This window comes from Hyla sarda, chromosome 10, assembly GCF_029499605.1.
Source record: "Hyla sarda isolate aHylSar1 chromosome 10, aHylSar1.hap1, whole genome shotgun sequence".
Classification (NCBI taxonomy): domain Eukaryota; kingdom Metazoa; phylum Chordata; class Amphibia; order Anura; family Hylidae; genus Hyla; species Hyla sarda.
In genome coordinates, this window is record NC_079198.1 from 69903155 (window position 1) to 69916747 (window position 13593).

A 13593-nucleotide genomic window follows, 5' to 3' on the forward strand; every position below is an offset into this window, starting at 1 on the left:
CAGTATAACTTGTAAATTATTCATTTAAATTTCTGCTCATTCTGTGCTTAGGAGTCCAGTGGGTGGTCCCACTCAGTAATTGATAGAAAACTATTTGTAGACTCTTAAGGAGGGCTGTCATTGAAGACTATGCCCAGAATACAAACATGACATTTATACAGAATAGTTCCCAAAATACTATATAAAAGTCTTCTCCGCTTCTCCTGTCCTATATCCTATGTAATGTCTGAAATTACAATTCTATTTTGTGACAGGTCAGCTTTATTAAAGCCTTTAGCGGTAGCATTCAGATCCTTACAATAACCTTCCAATCATTAAAGGGGTACTCCGCAGCTCAGCGTTTGGAACAAACTGTTCCGAACGCTGGAGCCGGCACCGGGAGCTCGTGACATCATTGTCCTGCCCCGCCCCCTCAAGTCTATGGAACAACGTCACGCCCCCCTCCCATAGACTTGCATTGAGGGGGAGGGGTGTGACACAGTGAGGGGGTGGGGCTATGACATCACTACCTCCCGGCTCCAGCATTCGCTGCTCAGCAGTTGGAACAAACTGTTCTGAAGTACCCCTTTAAGGTTGGCTGGAGATTGCTTTACCCTTGTATGGTGCTACAAACCGCACCCCTACTGCCAGATGCGTACATGCCATAGGTCAGTGTTTCCCAGCCTTTGGCTGTCCAGGCATTCTGGGAGTTGTAGTTTTGCAACACCTGGAGGCTCCCTGGTTTGGAAACCCTGCTATATAGGTGTTGGGTTTTTCTCTCACAGCTTTAATGTTCTTATTTTATTACTTACAGCTTACTGCATTCACTGGCATATAACCCAAATCCATAGTAAAATGTTCTTCTTTTATATGTGTTTACTGTCTCATGGCAGACTGCAGATGTTTACATCTCACCAAAATGCTGGCTGAATATGGGATTGTGTGACTTATAGTGCGACTATATTAAGGCACTGCATATTCTAGTCTGTTTATCTTACATGCGTGTTGTTGGCTATCCCCACCATTCATTGCATGTTGTGCTGCTGTATACAGTTATTGGGGGGGGGGGCTGGCATGAACAAACTTTACACTGAACCATATAGCGTCTGTACGGTAAAGAAGAGCTGATCACTCCTGACCTGTCTGTTTATACTAAATACTTGTATTTCTCATAATATCTTGTAAAATAATTCTGCAGCGTCCTTTCCCACAAATCTGCGTCATACCGTGCCTTTATTATTACTCCTGGAAATGTACTAAGTACCCTGCCTTAATCGGATGTGTTCCTGCAGTTTGCTGCCACTCTATGGATGGACAGCATCAAGGGTCATGACCCATTGATAAACTATACTACCGCCACATTGTTGGTTGATTCATACATATCCAGGTAAAAATAACAGGAGCAGCAAAAGTGAAGAGAGACAAAACAAAACTCACAATGATCTCCTGAAACTGACCAGTCAGGAAAGCAGACAGCCCCTCTTTAATTCTGTGATCCGCGACCCCTTACTTTATTTTGCTTCTGCTCTGCTGCCTTTGTTTTGGCATGACAGGCTGGGGTTACACATGGACCGCTGTATCTATATATCTAATTTATTTTTTATTTATTAATTAATTTTTTGGGCAGAACTGATTATTTAAGAAAAAAAAATTCCACCCAATGAATTTCTTTGAAGGTTTAACTTTCATATCGAAAATCCTGTCTAGCTGAGTAGAAGGAAAACCCTAATGTATTCCTGTGGATGGCGACTGTGTGTGATTCCAGCCTCAGCACATTCTTTTTGTGTATCCAGAGTGGAACGTCTACCTATTTACCCCATTCATGATTGCTTCTAGTCTTCTTAAAGGGTACTTCGGTTGAAAACTTTTTTTTTTTTTTTTAAATCAACTGGTGCCAAAAAGTTTAACAGATTTGTAAATTGCTTATAATAAAAAAAAAATATCTTAATTCTTCCAGTTCGCATCTGCTGAATACTACAGAGGAAATTATTTTCTGTCTTGTCCACAGTGCTCTCTGCTGACACCTCTGTCCGTGTCAGGAACTGTCCAGAGCAGCATAGGTTTGCTATGAGGATTTTCTCCTGCTCTGGACAGTGCCTGACACGGGCATCAGGTGTCAGCAGAGAGCACTGTGGACAGACAAAAAATAAATTTCAAAAGAAAAGCATTTCCTCTGGAGCATACAGCTGCTAATAAGTACTGGAAGGATTAAGATTTTTTTTTATAGAAGTCCTTTACAAATCTGTAACGTTTTGCCACCAGTTGATTTAAAAAAAAATAAAGTTTTCCTCCAGAGTACCCCTTTATAGGAATGTCACATTCATGCTGCCTGAACCATGTGTCATTAGGGCAGTGCCTTGCCTGCAAGCCTTGATAGACTCCTCAATGTTTGGTATAAGGAGAGATCTACCAATCAGGGCTGGTGGGACAGGAAAAAGACCACCTTGGACCTCCCTGCTGACTCGAGGTTCAGGCAATGGCAGGTTACCTTTAAAGAGCAACTCCAGCCATTAGTATATTTAGGTAGGGGTTCTGCTGTTCCCCTAAATCCCATAGGCTGTAATAAACAGAATGCTTCTCCTCCAGCTTTCTCAGCCTTAGCCGGTCACTTTAGATGCCGTACGACAGGAATCATGGTGCACTTTTTGGAAATATACTCCCAGGACTTTTTTTTTTTATTTCATTCAACAGGACTTATGTCAGCATATGTATGATTCTACATTACTTCCATCCATTCCAGTATTTATTTGATCTTAGTGCTTGTACTACTTTATCATCTCTCTTTATATACATAAGAGCTATACCTGGTTTTCTTCTATGGTCTCCTGTAGAATATGGCAGCTGGTGCGTCAGATCTTGATTGTCTGTATATACCAGTGATATATTTAGGCTTTGTTTGTTTAATGGAGATGTGTCCATCACAATTCCCCATACATACCCTTCTTCATATCTATAGTTCTCGGGGGCAGCGAGCAGCATCACAGAGAAATGCCAGCTTTCCTTTTCCAACTTGAGGGCAGGCTTACGGAAAACTGGCAGCTTCGGGGCTCTGCAAGATGCCAGAATAGAGGACAATAGCTTCAAAGAGCCAGGAATCAAGCGCTCTGCTTCCAGCCCCCGACTGGACACCCAGGAGAGGGTGAGCAGCTCATTCAATTGATTCTGTTCATGAGATGAGTGCGAGCCGATACATATATATATGTAGGTGTTCGATCGTGCGTTTACAATGTCTTACAATCATTGTTGTGATCTTGTAATATTCTATAACCTATTTCATTGAAGGGAAGACATGTAAAGCTGTTCACCCTTGAAGTAGTCAGCAGGAGCCCTAATAGACCTAGGGATTCTTTTCATGACTCTTCTCTTGCAGTAAGAAATTTCCAACAGTTACATTTAAGGAGATTGGAAAAATCTGGCCCTGTGGTAGATAAACGGAAAAGATTTCTATATGCAAATGAGACATTAAACTCTGTTAACTTATGCTAAAAAACAAAACTAAAGATGGTAGCAAGACTATGGGTGTATGTTTCTCCTTGAATTGAGCATGTGAAATCTGCGCACTTATTCCCTATCCCAGTGTTTCCCAAGCAGGGTTCCTCCAGCTGTTGCAAAAGTACAACTCCCAGCAGGCCCGGACAGCCTTTGGCTGTCCGGGCATGCTGGGAGTTGTATTTTGCAACAGCTGGAGGCACCCCGATTGGGAAACACTGCCCTATCCAATGGCAGTGCCCTATCTACACTGCCCCATCCATAGTGCCTGATCGCGGGGGGTCCAAATGCTGGGGCCTCTCCAGATATCTCATATGGTTCCCCAGCCGACACGCCGACCCCCCCCCATGTATCTCTGTATCTCGTGCATCCCCGCTTCTCCCATAGAGCTGCATGGAAGGACACGCACATGGGCCGCAACAATGCCTGGTTCCCGTACGGGAGAATGTGGGGGCTCCCAGCGGTTGAACCCCTCGCAATCAGACACTTCTCCCCTAGGGGATAAGTGTCCAACACTGCAGATCTCCTTTAAAGAGATCTCGTGTGTGTGTGTATATATATATATATATATAGAATTAATCACCTGACTGTAAGCTATGTACAAATGCTAAGCATTGATGGAGTAGATAAGCCATCCAGCAAGAAGTGTTTAACTCTTACATCTCCACTTTGAGGACCCATCACAGATTCTTTGTGGGGTCCACCACAGCCATGGTTGTTCAGACATGCCAGGAGTTATAGTTTTGCAACAGCTGGAGTGCCGCAGTTTAGAGACCACTGCTCTAGAGTGTACAGGGTTATCCTTGCTTGCACCTAATAACAGATGTCTTGGAAAGAATGTTTGGGTACCAATACTTTTTGTTCTTGTGAAGGTAAGCTGCTGACAGAGATGCTAGACCCCCCCCCCCCCACTAGGGTTCATACATATTGGGGGTCGGGAGGAATAGTTGTTTAACGTCAAATCAAGTCTTATGATTACCTCAGACAGCATAAAAGTCTTGAGTCATCAGAGAGGTCCCCACCCTACCCTTAATCAAGGTTGTAGAGGCGAGGCCGCTGAGGACCCCCTAATGCTTTAGACAGGTTCCCTTTTTAAATGCCCACTTATTTGTTGGTAAGTAGAGGTCACTTTAGCTGCCGTTCAGTGTTTTTTGTCTCATAGACTTTCTTTGTTGTGCTGTCTCAGAAGCCAGACATTTGGGAGATCCTTCAGAAGTGGAAAAGAAACCTTGAAGCGGTGGCAGTGAGCGGCACTACATACAGTAAACCATTGTGCAGTCAGCTGGAGAACAGTGTACAAGCCTCAGTGGTAGGGACATACAAATGGCTGGACCTAGTATAGAAGTAGCTGCAGCCTGAAGAAACAAAGCTCGCTTTTAGTTGTGACTTGTAATAGATGTGACCTGTAATGATTGGACTGTATAATGCACTATCATTTATAGCACTACCATTTCCCTGACCCTTTGAAGGCTGCTCAGCTGCATGTGGACAGGGGAAGCAGCATTTTGGGTGAATGTATTCTTAGTAGCGTGGCCTAGTGTTATTGGCTACAGAACTAGATGCCTCAAACTCTGCCATGAATTCTAAGAAATGAATCTGCTTTAGAAAAAGCTGTGGCGTCTCGCTGGTTAAAGGTCTGGGCATATTATATTGATATCCCAGCCACAGGATAGGCCTTAAAGGGGTTGTCCTGTATTAGAAAAGGGTAGCTGCTGCTTTTTTTTTTTTTTTTTTTTTTTTTTTTTTTTTTTCCAAAAATAGCACTACTTCTGTACACAGGTTATGAGGTACTGCTGCTTGATCCTATTCACTTTAATGGAGCTGAGCTGTAATACCAGACACAACCTGTGGACAGGAGTGGTGTCTTTGCAAAAAAAAAAAAACAGCAGCATTTTTTCAATACTGGACAACCCCTTTTAAATGTTTGAAACCCAGTGTGAGGTGCAAAACTGCACCCCATGCATTTCTGCGTCTGCCCCTCCCCTCAGCTGTCCGGAGATCTCTGAACATACAGCGAGGGGAGGGGGAAGGCGGATCTGTGTAGGACGCAGTTCTGCACCTCCCTCAACCCTGTACACATACCTCCCCTGCTCCTAAAATCTACATCCACAGGGCTGTGTGAGTGGGGCTGTGCACCTCCCTCAGGAGGAGAGGGATTCCCACAGCACCCGGGATGTAGATTTTCACAGCTGTCAAAATCTCCGTCCAGGAGCGGGGCTGTGTGAATCTATGTCCCTCCTGAGGGAGGTGCGAGGAGGGAGCGGTGTACAGGACTGAGGGAGGTGCAGAACTACATCCTACACAGCTCCGCCTTCCCCATCCCCTCGCTGTATGTTCGGACAGCTGAGGGGAGGGGAGGGGCCGGCGCAGAAATGCATGGGGCGCATTTTTGCACCTCAGACCAGCACCCCCAACTGGTGAGGAGAGCCACTGCTTGACATACCCCACTATTTAGTAAAGAGAGAAAAAGGTTATGCAGGTTAGAAAATCCATTTCCATACACTATATATAGACATTTTGAGTTGAGGGCAGTCCTGTTCAGGATAAGCATCTGATTGGCATTGGTCTATAGGTACTGTGAATGGGTACAAAGAGCATTTGTCCCTGTGGTAGCGCTGCAGGGAAGTTGAGCACTTAATGAGATTTCCTCACCTATTACAGCTGATTGGATAGGTCCCTGGAGGGGGACACTTTGTTGCCTGGATTATCCCAGTTCCAGGTTGCCTGGTTAAACAAAAAAAAAACTGTACTTACCATGCGGAAGGTAAGTTTGTTTGTTTGTTTTTTCTTTATTTATTTATTTATTTTTTTTTTTCAGACAACCTAGGCATGTCGAAGAAAAAAAAATTATGCTGGAGTACCTCTTTTAACCCCTTAAAGGGGTATTCCACCCCTAGACATTTTATCCCCTATCCAAAGGATAGGGGATAAGATGTCAGATCGCCGCGGTGCCGCTGCTGGGGACCCCTGGGATCCCCGCTGCGGCACTGCGCTATCATTACAGCACAGAGCGAGTTCGCTCTGCACGTAATGATGGGCGGTACAGGGGCCGGAGCATTGTTATGTCATGGCTCTGCCCCTCGTGATGTCACGGCCCGCCCCTTTCAATACAAGCCTATGGGAGGGGGCGTGGCGGTCGTCACGCCCCCTCCCATAGACTTGCATTAAGGGGACGGGCCATGATGTCACGAGGGGCGGAGCCATGACGTCACGCTGCTCCGTCCCCCTTATCGCCCGTCATTACGCACAGAGCGTACTCTTTTTTACGTTTTTGTTTTTTCCTCCTCACCTTCAAAGAATCATAACTCTTATATATTTTCATCCACAGACTAGTATGAGGGCTTGTTTTTTGCGTGACCAGTTGTAATGCCATCACTCACTTTACCATAAAATGTATGGCTCAACCCAAAAAATACTATTTGTGTCGGGAAATGAAAAAGAAAACCGCAATTTTGCAAATTTTGGAAGGTTTCGTTTTCACGCCGTACAATTTACGGTAAAAAGGACATGTGTTCTTTATTCTTTGGGTCAAAACGATTAAAATGATACCCATGATAACATACTTTTCTTTTACTGTTGTGCTTAAAAAAAAAAAATCGCTAACTTTTTAAGCAAATAATTTTTTGCGCCGTGATCTGTACTTTTTATTGATACCATATTTGCTTATATAAAATTTTTAATCAATTTTTTTGGGTTTTTGATTTTATTTTTTTTACATTAACGCTGTTCACCATACGGTATCATTAATATTGTATTTTAATAGTTCGGATATTTACGCATGCAGCCATACCAAATATGTATATAAAAAAAAAAAAATTCTTTCTTTTTACAATTTTTGGGGGTGAAATAGGGAAAATGGGACAATTTACGTTTTCATTAGGGGAGGGGTTTTTAACTTTTTTTTTTTTTTTTTTACTTAAAAAAAAAGTTTACTTTTTATTTTTACACTTTAATAGTCCCCATAGGGGACTATTTATAGCAATCATTTGATTGCTAATACTGTTCAATGCTATGTATAGGATATAGCACTGATCATTGTTATCGGTCATCTACTGCTCTGGTCTGCTCGATCTCAGACCAGAGCAGAAAACCCGTGGAAGGCAGCGGAGACAGGTGAGGGGACCTCCGTTCTGGATGATCGGATCGCCGTCGCGGCGCTGTGGGTGATCCGATCATCCATTTTAGTTACCGCAATGCTGCAGATGCCGTGATCTGTATTGATCACAGCATCTGAGGGGTTAATGGCGGACATCTGCGCGATCGCGGATGTCTGCCATTACCGGCAGGACCTGCCGCGCATGACCCGAGCATCGCTCCGATGCTCGTGGTTATGTATAGGACGTAATTGTACGTCCTGGTGCGTTAAGAACCAGCTCACCAGGACGTACATTTACGTCCTGCGTCATTAAGGGGTTAATGTTGCGATAGGAAATGTGCATCATGATGTTGCTTAAAGTAGTAGTCTTACAGAAAAATACTTAACCCCTATCCACAGGATAGGGGATAAGTTTTAAATCGTGGGGGATCTAAGCGCTGGGGAACCCCGCTATCTCCTGTATGGGCCTTTGCTCTGCCTGAAGCAGGAATTGCCTCGCCCCTCCATATATCTATGGGAGAGCCATTCAGCTATCTTTGGCTCTCCCATAGAGATAAATGGGGGGGGGGGGGGGGGGGAGTGGCACTACAGGCGAGGGTCTTGACAGCCGCTCCAGTGGAGAACAGAGGGGAGATCGCAGGGAGATACGTTTTTTATTTCCTTTAATGGCCATGCATTGGTAATCTGGCTAGGGATTATCTGTAGTAGCTTTTCTACCGTACTACAGACAATTTACAAAGGGCTTAAGGCTAGAAGAGGGAAAATCTGTTTTGCTTCAGCTTAAGGATGCTGCTCAGGAATGTTTCTTCATTTTCCAGAAATTGGGGTGACTCTTGTATTTGACCTATGTCTCGTATTGCCGTATAGCTGCTTTACATGTATGAAGTTAAATAATGCCACTGGCTGGGAAGATCTAAATCTTTACTGGAAGTGAGAATCCCTATGAACAAGTCCTACAAAAATCATTGTGTATAGCTGCCTTTACAAATACACTATTTCAGAACAGTTGAGAGATATAAAAACATTTTTTTCTTTGATAACCCCTTTAAGAGAGTTTCTCCCATAAAAAGGATGTTAGTTTACGTTAGGTTAGAGCAGTGTTTCCCAACCAGGGCGCCTCCAGCTGTAGCAAAACTACAACTCCCAGCATGCCTGGACAGCCTTCGGCTGTCCAGGCATGCTGGGAATTGTAGTTTTTCCACAGCTGGAGGCACCCTGGTTGGGAAATACTGGGTTAGAGTACCTGCTTAATGTGTTTCCCTGTCAAAATACAATGGTTTACCTTTAAAGGGGTACTCCGGTGAAAAACTTTTTTTTTTTTTTTTAAATCAACTGGGGCCAGAAAGTTAAACAGATTTGTAAAATACTTCTATGAAAAAAATCTTAATCCTTCCTGTACTTATCAGCTGCTGAATACTACAGTGGAAATTCTTTTCCGTTTGAAACCCAGAGCTGTCTGCTGACAGTATGAGCACAGTGCTCTCTGCTGACATCTCTGTCCATTTTAGGAACTGTCCAGAGTAAAAGGAAATCCCCATAGCAAGCATATGCTGTTCTGGACAGTTCCTAAAATGGACAGAGATGTCAGCAGAGAGCACTGTGCTCGTGATGTCAGCAGACAGCTCTGTGTTTCAAACGGAAAAGAATTTCCACTGTAGTATTCAGCCGCTGATAAGTACAGGAAGGATTAAGATTTTTTCATAGAAGTAATTTACAAATCTGTTTTAGCTTTCTGGCACCAGTTGATTCACCAGAGTACCCCTTTAAATTGACATTTCTCCAATCCTGTAAACTGCTATACAAAATCATTGTATTTAGCGGCCTTTACAAATAAACTATTTAATGTCCATAAAGGTAAATTTACAGACTTCCTGTGGGGATTCGTGCAGGTAAAATATACAGCGAGTTTCAGTAACATACATGTGGGTGAGATTTTCCATATCTTTTCCACATGCTGTAGCCAGCTAGGCCTTTTGTGATACGGATGATATGATAAGCCTCCTATGACGGTGTGAGGATTGCCCCACTATTCACTAACAGCATGCACTAACCTATGCTATATTGATGACCTTAGTGTTAAATTATTCAATATTACTTCTGATAAACCTAATATACCATTGCAAAAAAATATATAAATAGACCATTTTGTGTGGCTTGTTGCATACTATATGTAGCATTTGTCTTCTCCTACACATGTATACCCTTTTAGTCTCCTGGTCTCTCTGCTCTTTCACACAGACATATGTAGATTAGTGAAAGTCATTGATTTCCTTTAATTTTTCCCCCTCTATCCTAGAACAAAGAGCCACGTATGGCTCGTATTCCTCCAACACCTTCCAGAAGGATATTTGGCCAGCCGGAGTCCGACAACCTGCCAGACACTAAGAAAGAGTGAGTATTGCTGATCATTAGCTCAGTCCATGGTAGTCACCATCATAACCCAGTGTCACCAACCTGTTTTCTTATCCACAAATCACTTGACCCGATCGTTCTTTATCTCTGTCCTGTGTTTCCACTAATCCAATACAGAATCACCCACAAACCATATCATTGCATCAAGCTGTACTAACTTCTAGTTTTTGAAGGATGATTATGGACGATAAAGTCTTGGATATAATCTTTTTATAATGGTTAGAAAAAAAATCTTTACTTCAATCATCTTGATAGAGACTTAGAAGGTGGACTACAGATGAAACTTGACATGGTTCCCACCACACAAATGCACATAAACACTTTGTCCAGCATGACTGCCACTTCCTCCACCTCGTCCTCCAGCACAAGCTCCAGTACTGATCCCAAAGACAAGCGAAGGTAAGACACTTCTCACCTGCATGTTCTAATTCTCCTAAATCCTTCTTAACTTCCTGGGGGCTCAGGTTGCTTCTAATCACTACTGGCTCATAATTGGCCGTTGCGTTCTTCTGTAGATGACCTTAAACATTATTATTATTTTTTCTGGGTTCAGCTAGAGCTGGGCGGTATGACCACAAATGTGTATCACGGTATTTTTGTAAATTATGGCGGTTCCACTGTATTTAACGGTATTTAATCCTCATGTGACCCGTGGGCGCTGCTTCTCTCCTGTACTGTACTATCCTAAACAAAATAAACTTTCTCGAGCGCTTCATTGGGGTACACAGGACCATGGGTATATGCTGCTTGCCACTAGGAGGCTGACACTAGGCAAAAGAAGGCTGGCTCCTCCCGGGAGGATATACCCGCCTCCTGGCTCTGAGCAACTCAGTTTCAGCTTTGTGTAAGAGGAGGCTAGACACAGCTCTGGAGCTCTCCAGACCTGGTCTTATTTCTTTTGTTTTTTTCCTAGTATCAGGTACAGTTTAGACTTTCTCTCCCTTTTTTGTTTTATCTGGGGCGACAGGAGCATGGCACTGCCTGATCCCCCACATGCGAGCAAGGGGCACGGTGCATCATGGATGGGCCGCTAACCCCTCCTCGCCAGCAACCAGCGCCTGGTGGTGTACCTATGATCCGGGTCCCCCATTCGCCCCTGTTCGCCATGGAGGCTAAAGGCAGGTTGCACTAGCTGGTCGAAGACGTCTGGGTGAGGAGGCACCTCATGGTAAGTATTGAGGTCCCTCATGGTAAGTATACCCCCCGTCACGTCGGAACAGGAAAGTCCCTCTCTTCATGTCCAGGTCTCGGGATCCTCTGGAGCTCGCAGTGGACGCCCTGGTGGTCCCCTGGGCCTCTTTCGCCCTTCCCTACCTCTTCCGCTGCTTCCCCGGGTCGTCCGGAAGCTCAAGGCGGAGGGGGTCTCGGCCATTCTGGTGGCTCCGGACTGGCCCCGTTGAGTGTGGTACGCAGACGTGGTCAGCCTAGTGGCAGACGCTCCCTTCCGTCTTCCGGACCATCCCGACCTTCTCTCCCAAGGGCCCCTCTGCCACCCCAATTCACTTCCGCTGCGTTTGATGGCGTGGCGGTTGAGACCGTGGTTTTGAGGGCTCGGGGGTTTTCCTCCCGCGTTATCTGGATTATGCTCCGTGCCCATAAGCCCTCGTCCGCCAGGATTTACCACCGCACCTGACGGGCGTATTTCCGCTGGTGTGAGGCCCGTTCCCTTTCTCCCACCTCCTTCTCTCTGCCGAATCTCCTGTCCTTCTTACAGTCTGGACTGGAGACGCGCCTTGCCCTCAGTTCCCTTAAGGAGCAGGTTTTGGCCCTGTCGGTCCTCTTCCAACGCCCTCTGGCATCTGACCTTCATGTTCGCAACTTTTTGCAAGGTGTGGCCCACGAGGCCCTTCCTCTTCTGTCCCCCACTGCGTCTTGGGACCTTAACCTTGTTTTGGATGCCCTTCAGGGCACTCCGTTTGAGCCTCTGGCTCAGGTTTCTCTCCGTTTCCTCTCTTGGAAGGTGGCTTTTCTGGACGCGGTCATATCTCGGTTCCGCCATTTCAGAGGCGTACCACTGTAAGGGTCAGGTGCCTCCCTTCCGCGTGACGGCTCACTCCACCCGAGCGGTGGGGGCCTCCTGGGCGGTCTGTCACGGGGCCTCGGCCCTGCAGGTGTGTAAGGCTGTGACTTGGTCGACCCTGCATACTTTTACCAAGTTTTACAGGGTTCATACTTCTGCGTTCTGAGACGCAGGCCTGGGCCGCAAGGTTTTGCAGGCGGCGGTTCGAAATTCCGCCTGAGCCGCCTTCTGTCGGGGTTGGTTTGCCCTCCCCAGGGACTGCTTGGGACGTCCCATGGTCCTATGTCCCCCAATGAAGCGCTCGAGAAAAGTAGAATTTTGGACTTACCGTAAATTCTCTTTCTCGGAGCTTCTATTGGGGGACACAGCACCCACCCATTGTTTTGTTTGCGGCCAGCTGGTTTCCGCCCTTCCGGGGCAGGGGTGTTCTCCCTTTTTGGTCGGTATTACCTTTTATGGGTGTTGTGTTTTACTGTTTTTCGGGGTTGGCTCTCCTTCTGCTTTGGGACTAAAACTGAGTTGCTCAGACCCAGGAGGCGGGTATATCCTGCCGGGAGGAGCCAGCCTTCTTTTGTTTTTTTGCCTAGTGTCTGCCTCCTAGTGGCAAGCTGCATATACCCATGGTCCTGTGTCCCCCAATAGAAGCTCTGAGAGAGAATTTACAGTAAGTCCAAAATTCTTCTTTTAACTCGCCTTCCTACATTCCCCCGTTACCGGCCTCACGGTCCAGCGATGCGAGCCTCCTGCTACTTCCTGGGGATGGGAAGGTCACTGAGCCATCAGCCTATCACCGGCCGCAGCGATGTCCCACCTCGGCCGTTGATAGGCTTACGGCTCAGTGATGTTCCCATCCCCAGGAAGCAGCAAGAACAGCGAAGGGACCGTAGGAAGGTGAGTTAGTTTATTTCTGAAGCCCGGGCTCAGGATAGTACAGTAGGGACAGTGCAGCGCTGGGCTGATAAACCGGTGGGAAGAGAAGCAGAACAGTGCATGCGGGTCACATATGAGTGGGGACAGCGCACTGTGGCTGATAATTCATTAATTCGAGGGGGGGAGGGGCCCAACCGGTAGTGCGGTATAGGAAAAATTCATATCGTGCAGGGAAAAAAATTCGGTATTCGGTATGAACCGGTATACCGCCCAGCACTAGGTTCAGCCAGACCATCAGAAGGATCAGATGTTTTACAGGTATTGGGTTTGCATCTATTGCTTTTCCTAGAATTGTAGTTGCAGAGCTGTCCTCTCTTCCTCACAATTTTGTTGAATTGAGATGCAGGAGCTCCCTGCTGAACCGTATTTAAAAGGCTATTCCAGGGGGAAATAACTTTGGCTGTCCGGGCTTGCTGGGAGTTGTAGTTTAGCAACAGCTGGAGGCACCCTTGTTGGGAAACACTGGGTTAGAGTACCTGCTTAATGTGTTTCCCTGTGTCAAAATACAAAGGTTTCCCTTTAAATTGACATTACTCCAACTGCTGAAAAAAAATAACTAAAATTTCTACATTTGCACTCAACCTTTATGCCCTCTTCTGTGAAATCTTGGCACCTATACTTGCTTTATTACAGAGGGGGAAGAAATTGGTGTTGGCTCCACCCACTA

At 45.6% G+C, this 13593-nt stretch overlaps 1 protein-coding gene across 8 annotated transcripts in view; it reads left to right on the forward strand.

Annotated features, from left to right (window-relative positions):
* PPP1R12C (protein phosphatase 1 regulatory subunit 12C) overlaps positions 1–13593 on the forward strand; it is a 131040-nt gene that overhangs the window by 93262 nt on the left and 24185 nt on the right. For 2 of the 8 annotated variants that reach the window (XM_056541986.1, XM_056541987.1), the window contains exons 10-13: positions 2936–3118; positions 4655–4777; positions 9861–9955; positions 10232–10375. In XM_056541986.1, coding sequence (XP_056397961.1) covers positions 2936–3118; positions 4655–4777; positions 9861–9955; positions 10232–10375 — 545 coding nt within the window. The remainder of the gene's footprint in view (positions 1–2935; positions 3119–4654; positions 4778–9860; positions 9956–10231; positions 10376–13593) is intronic. The other 6 variants (XM_056541988.1, XM_056541989.1, XM_056541990.1 and 3 more) reach the window with 5 other exon arrangements.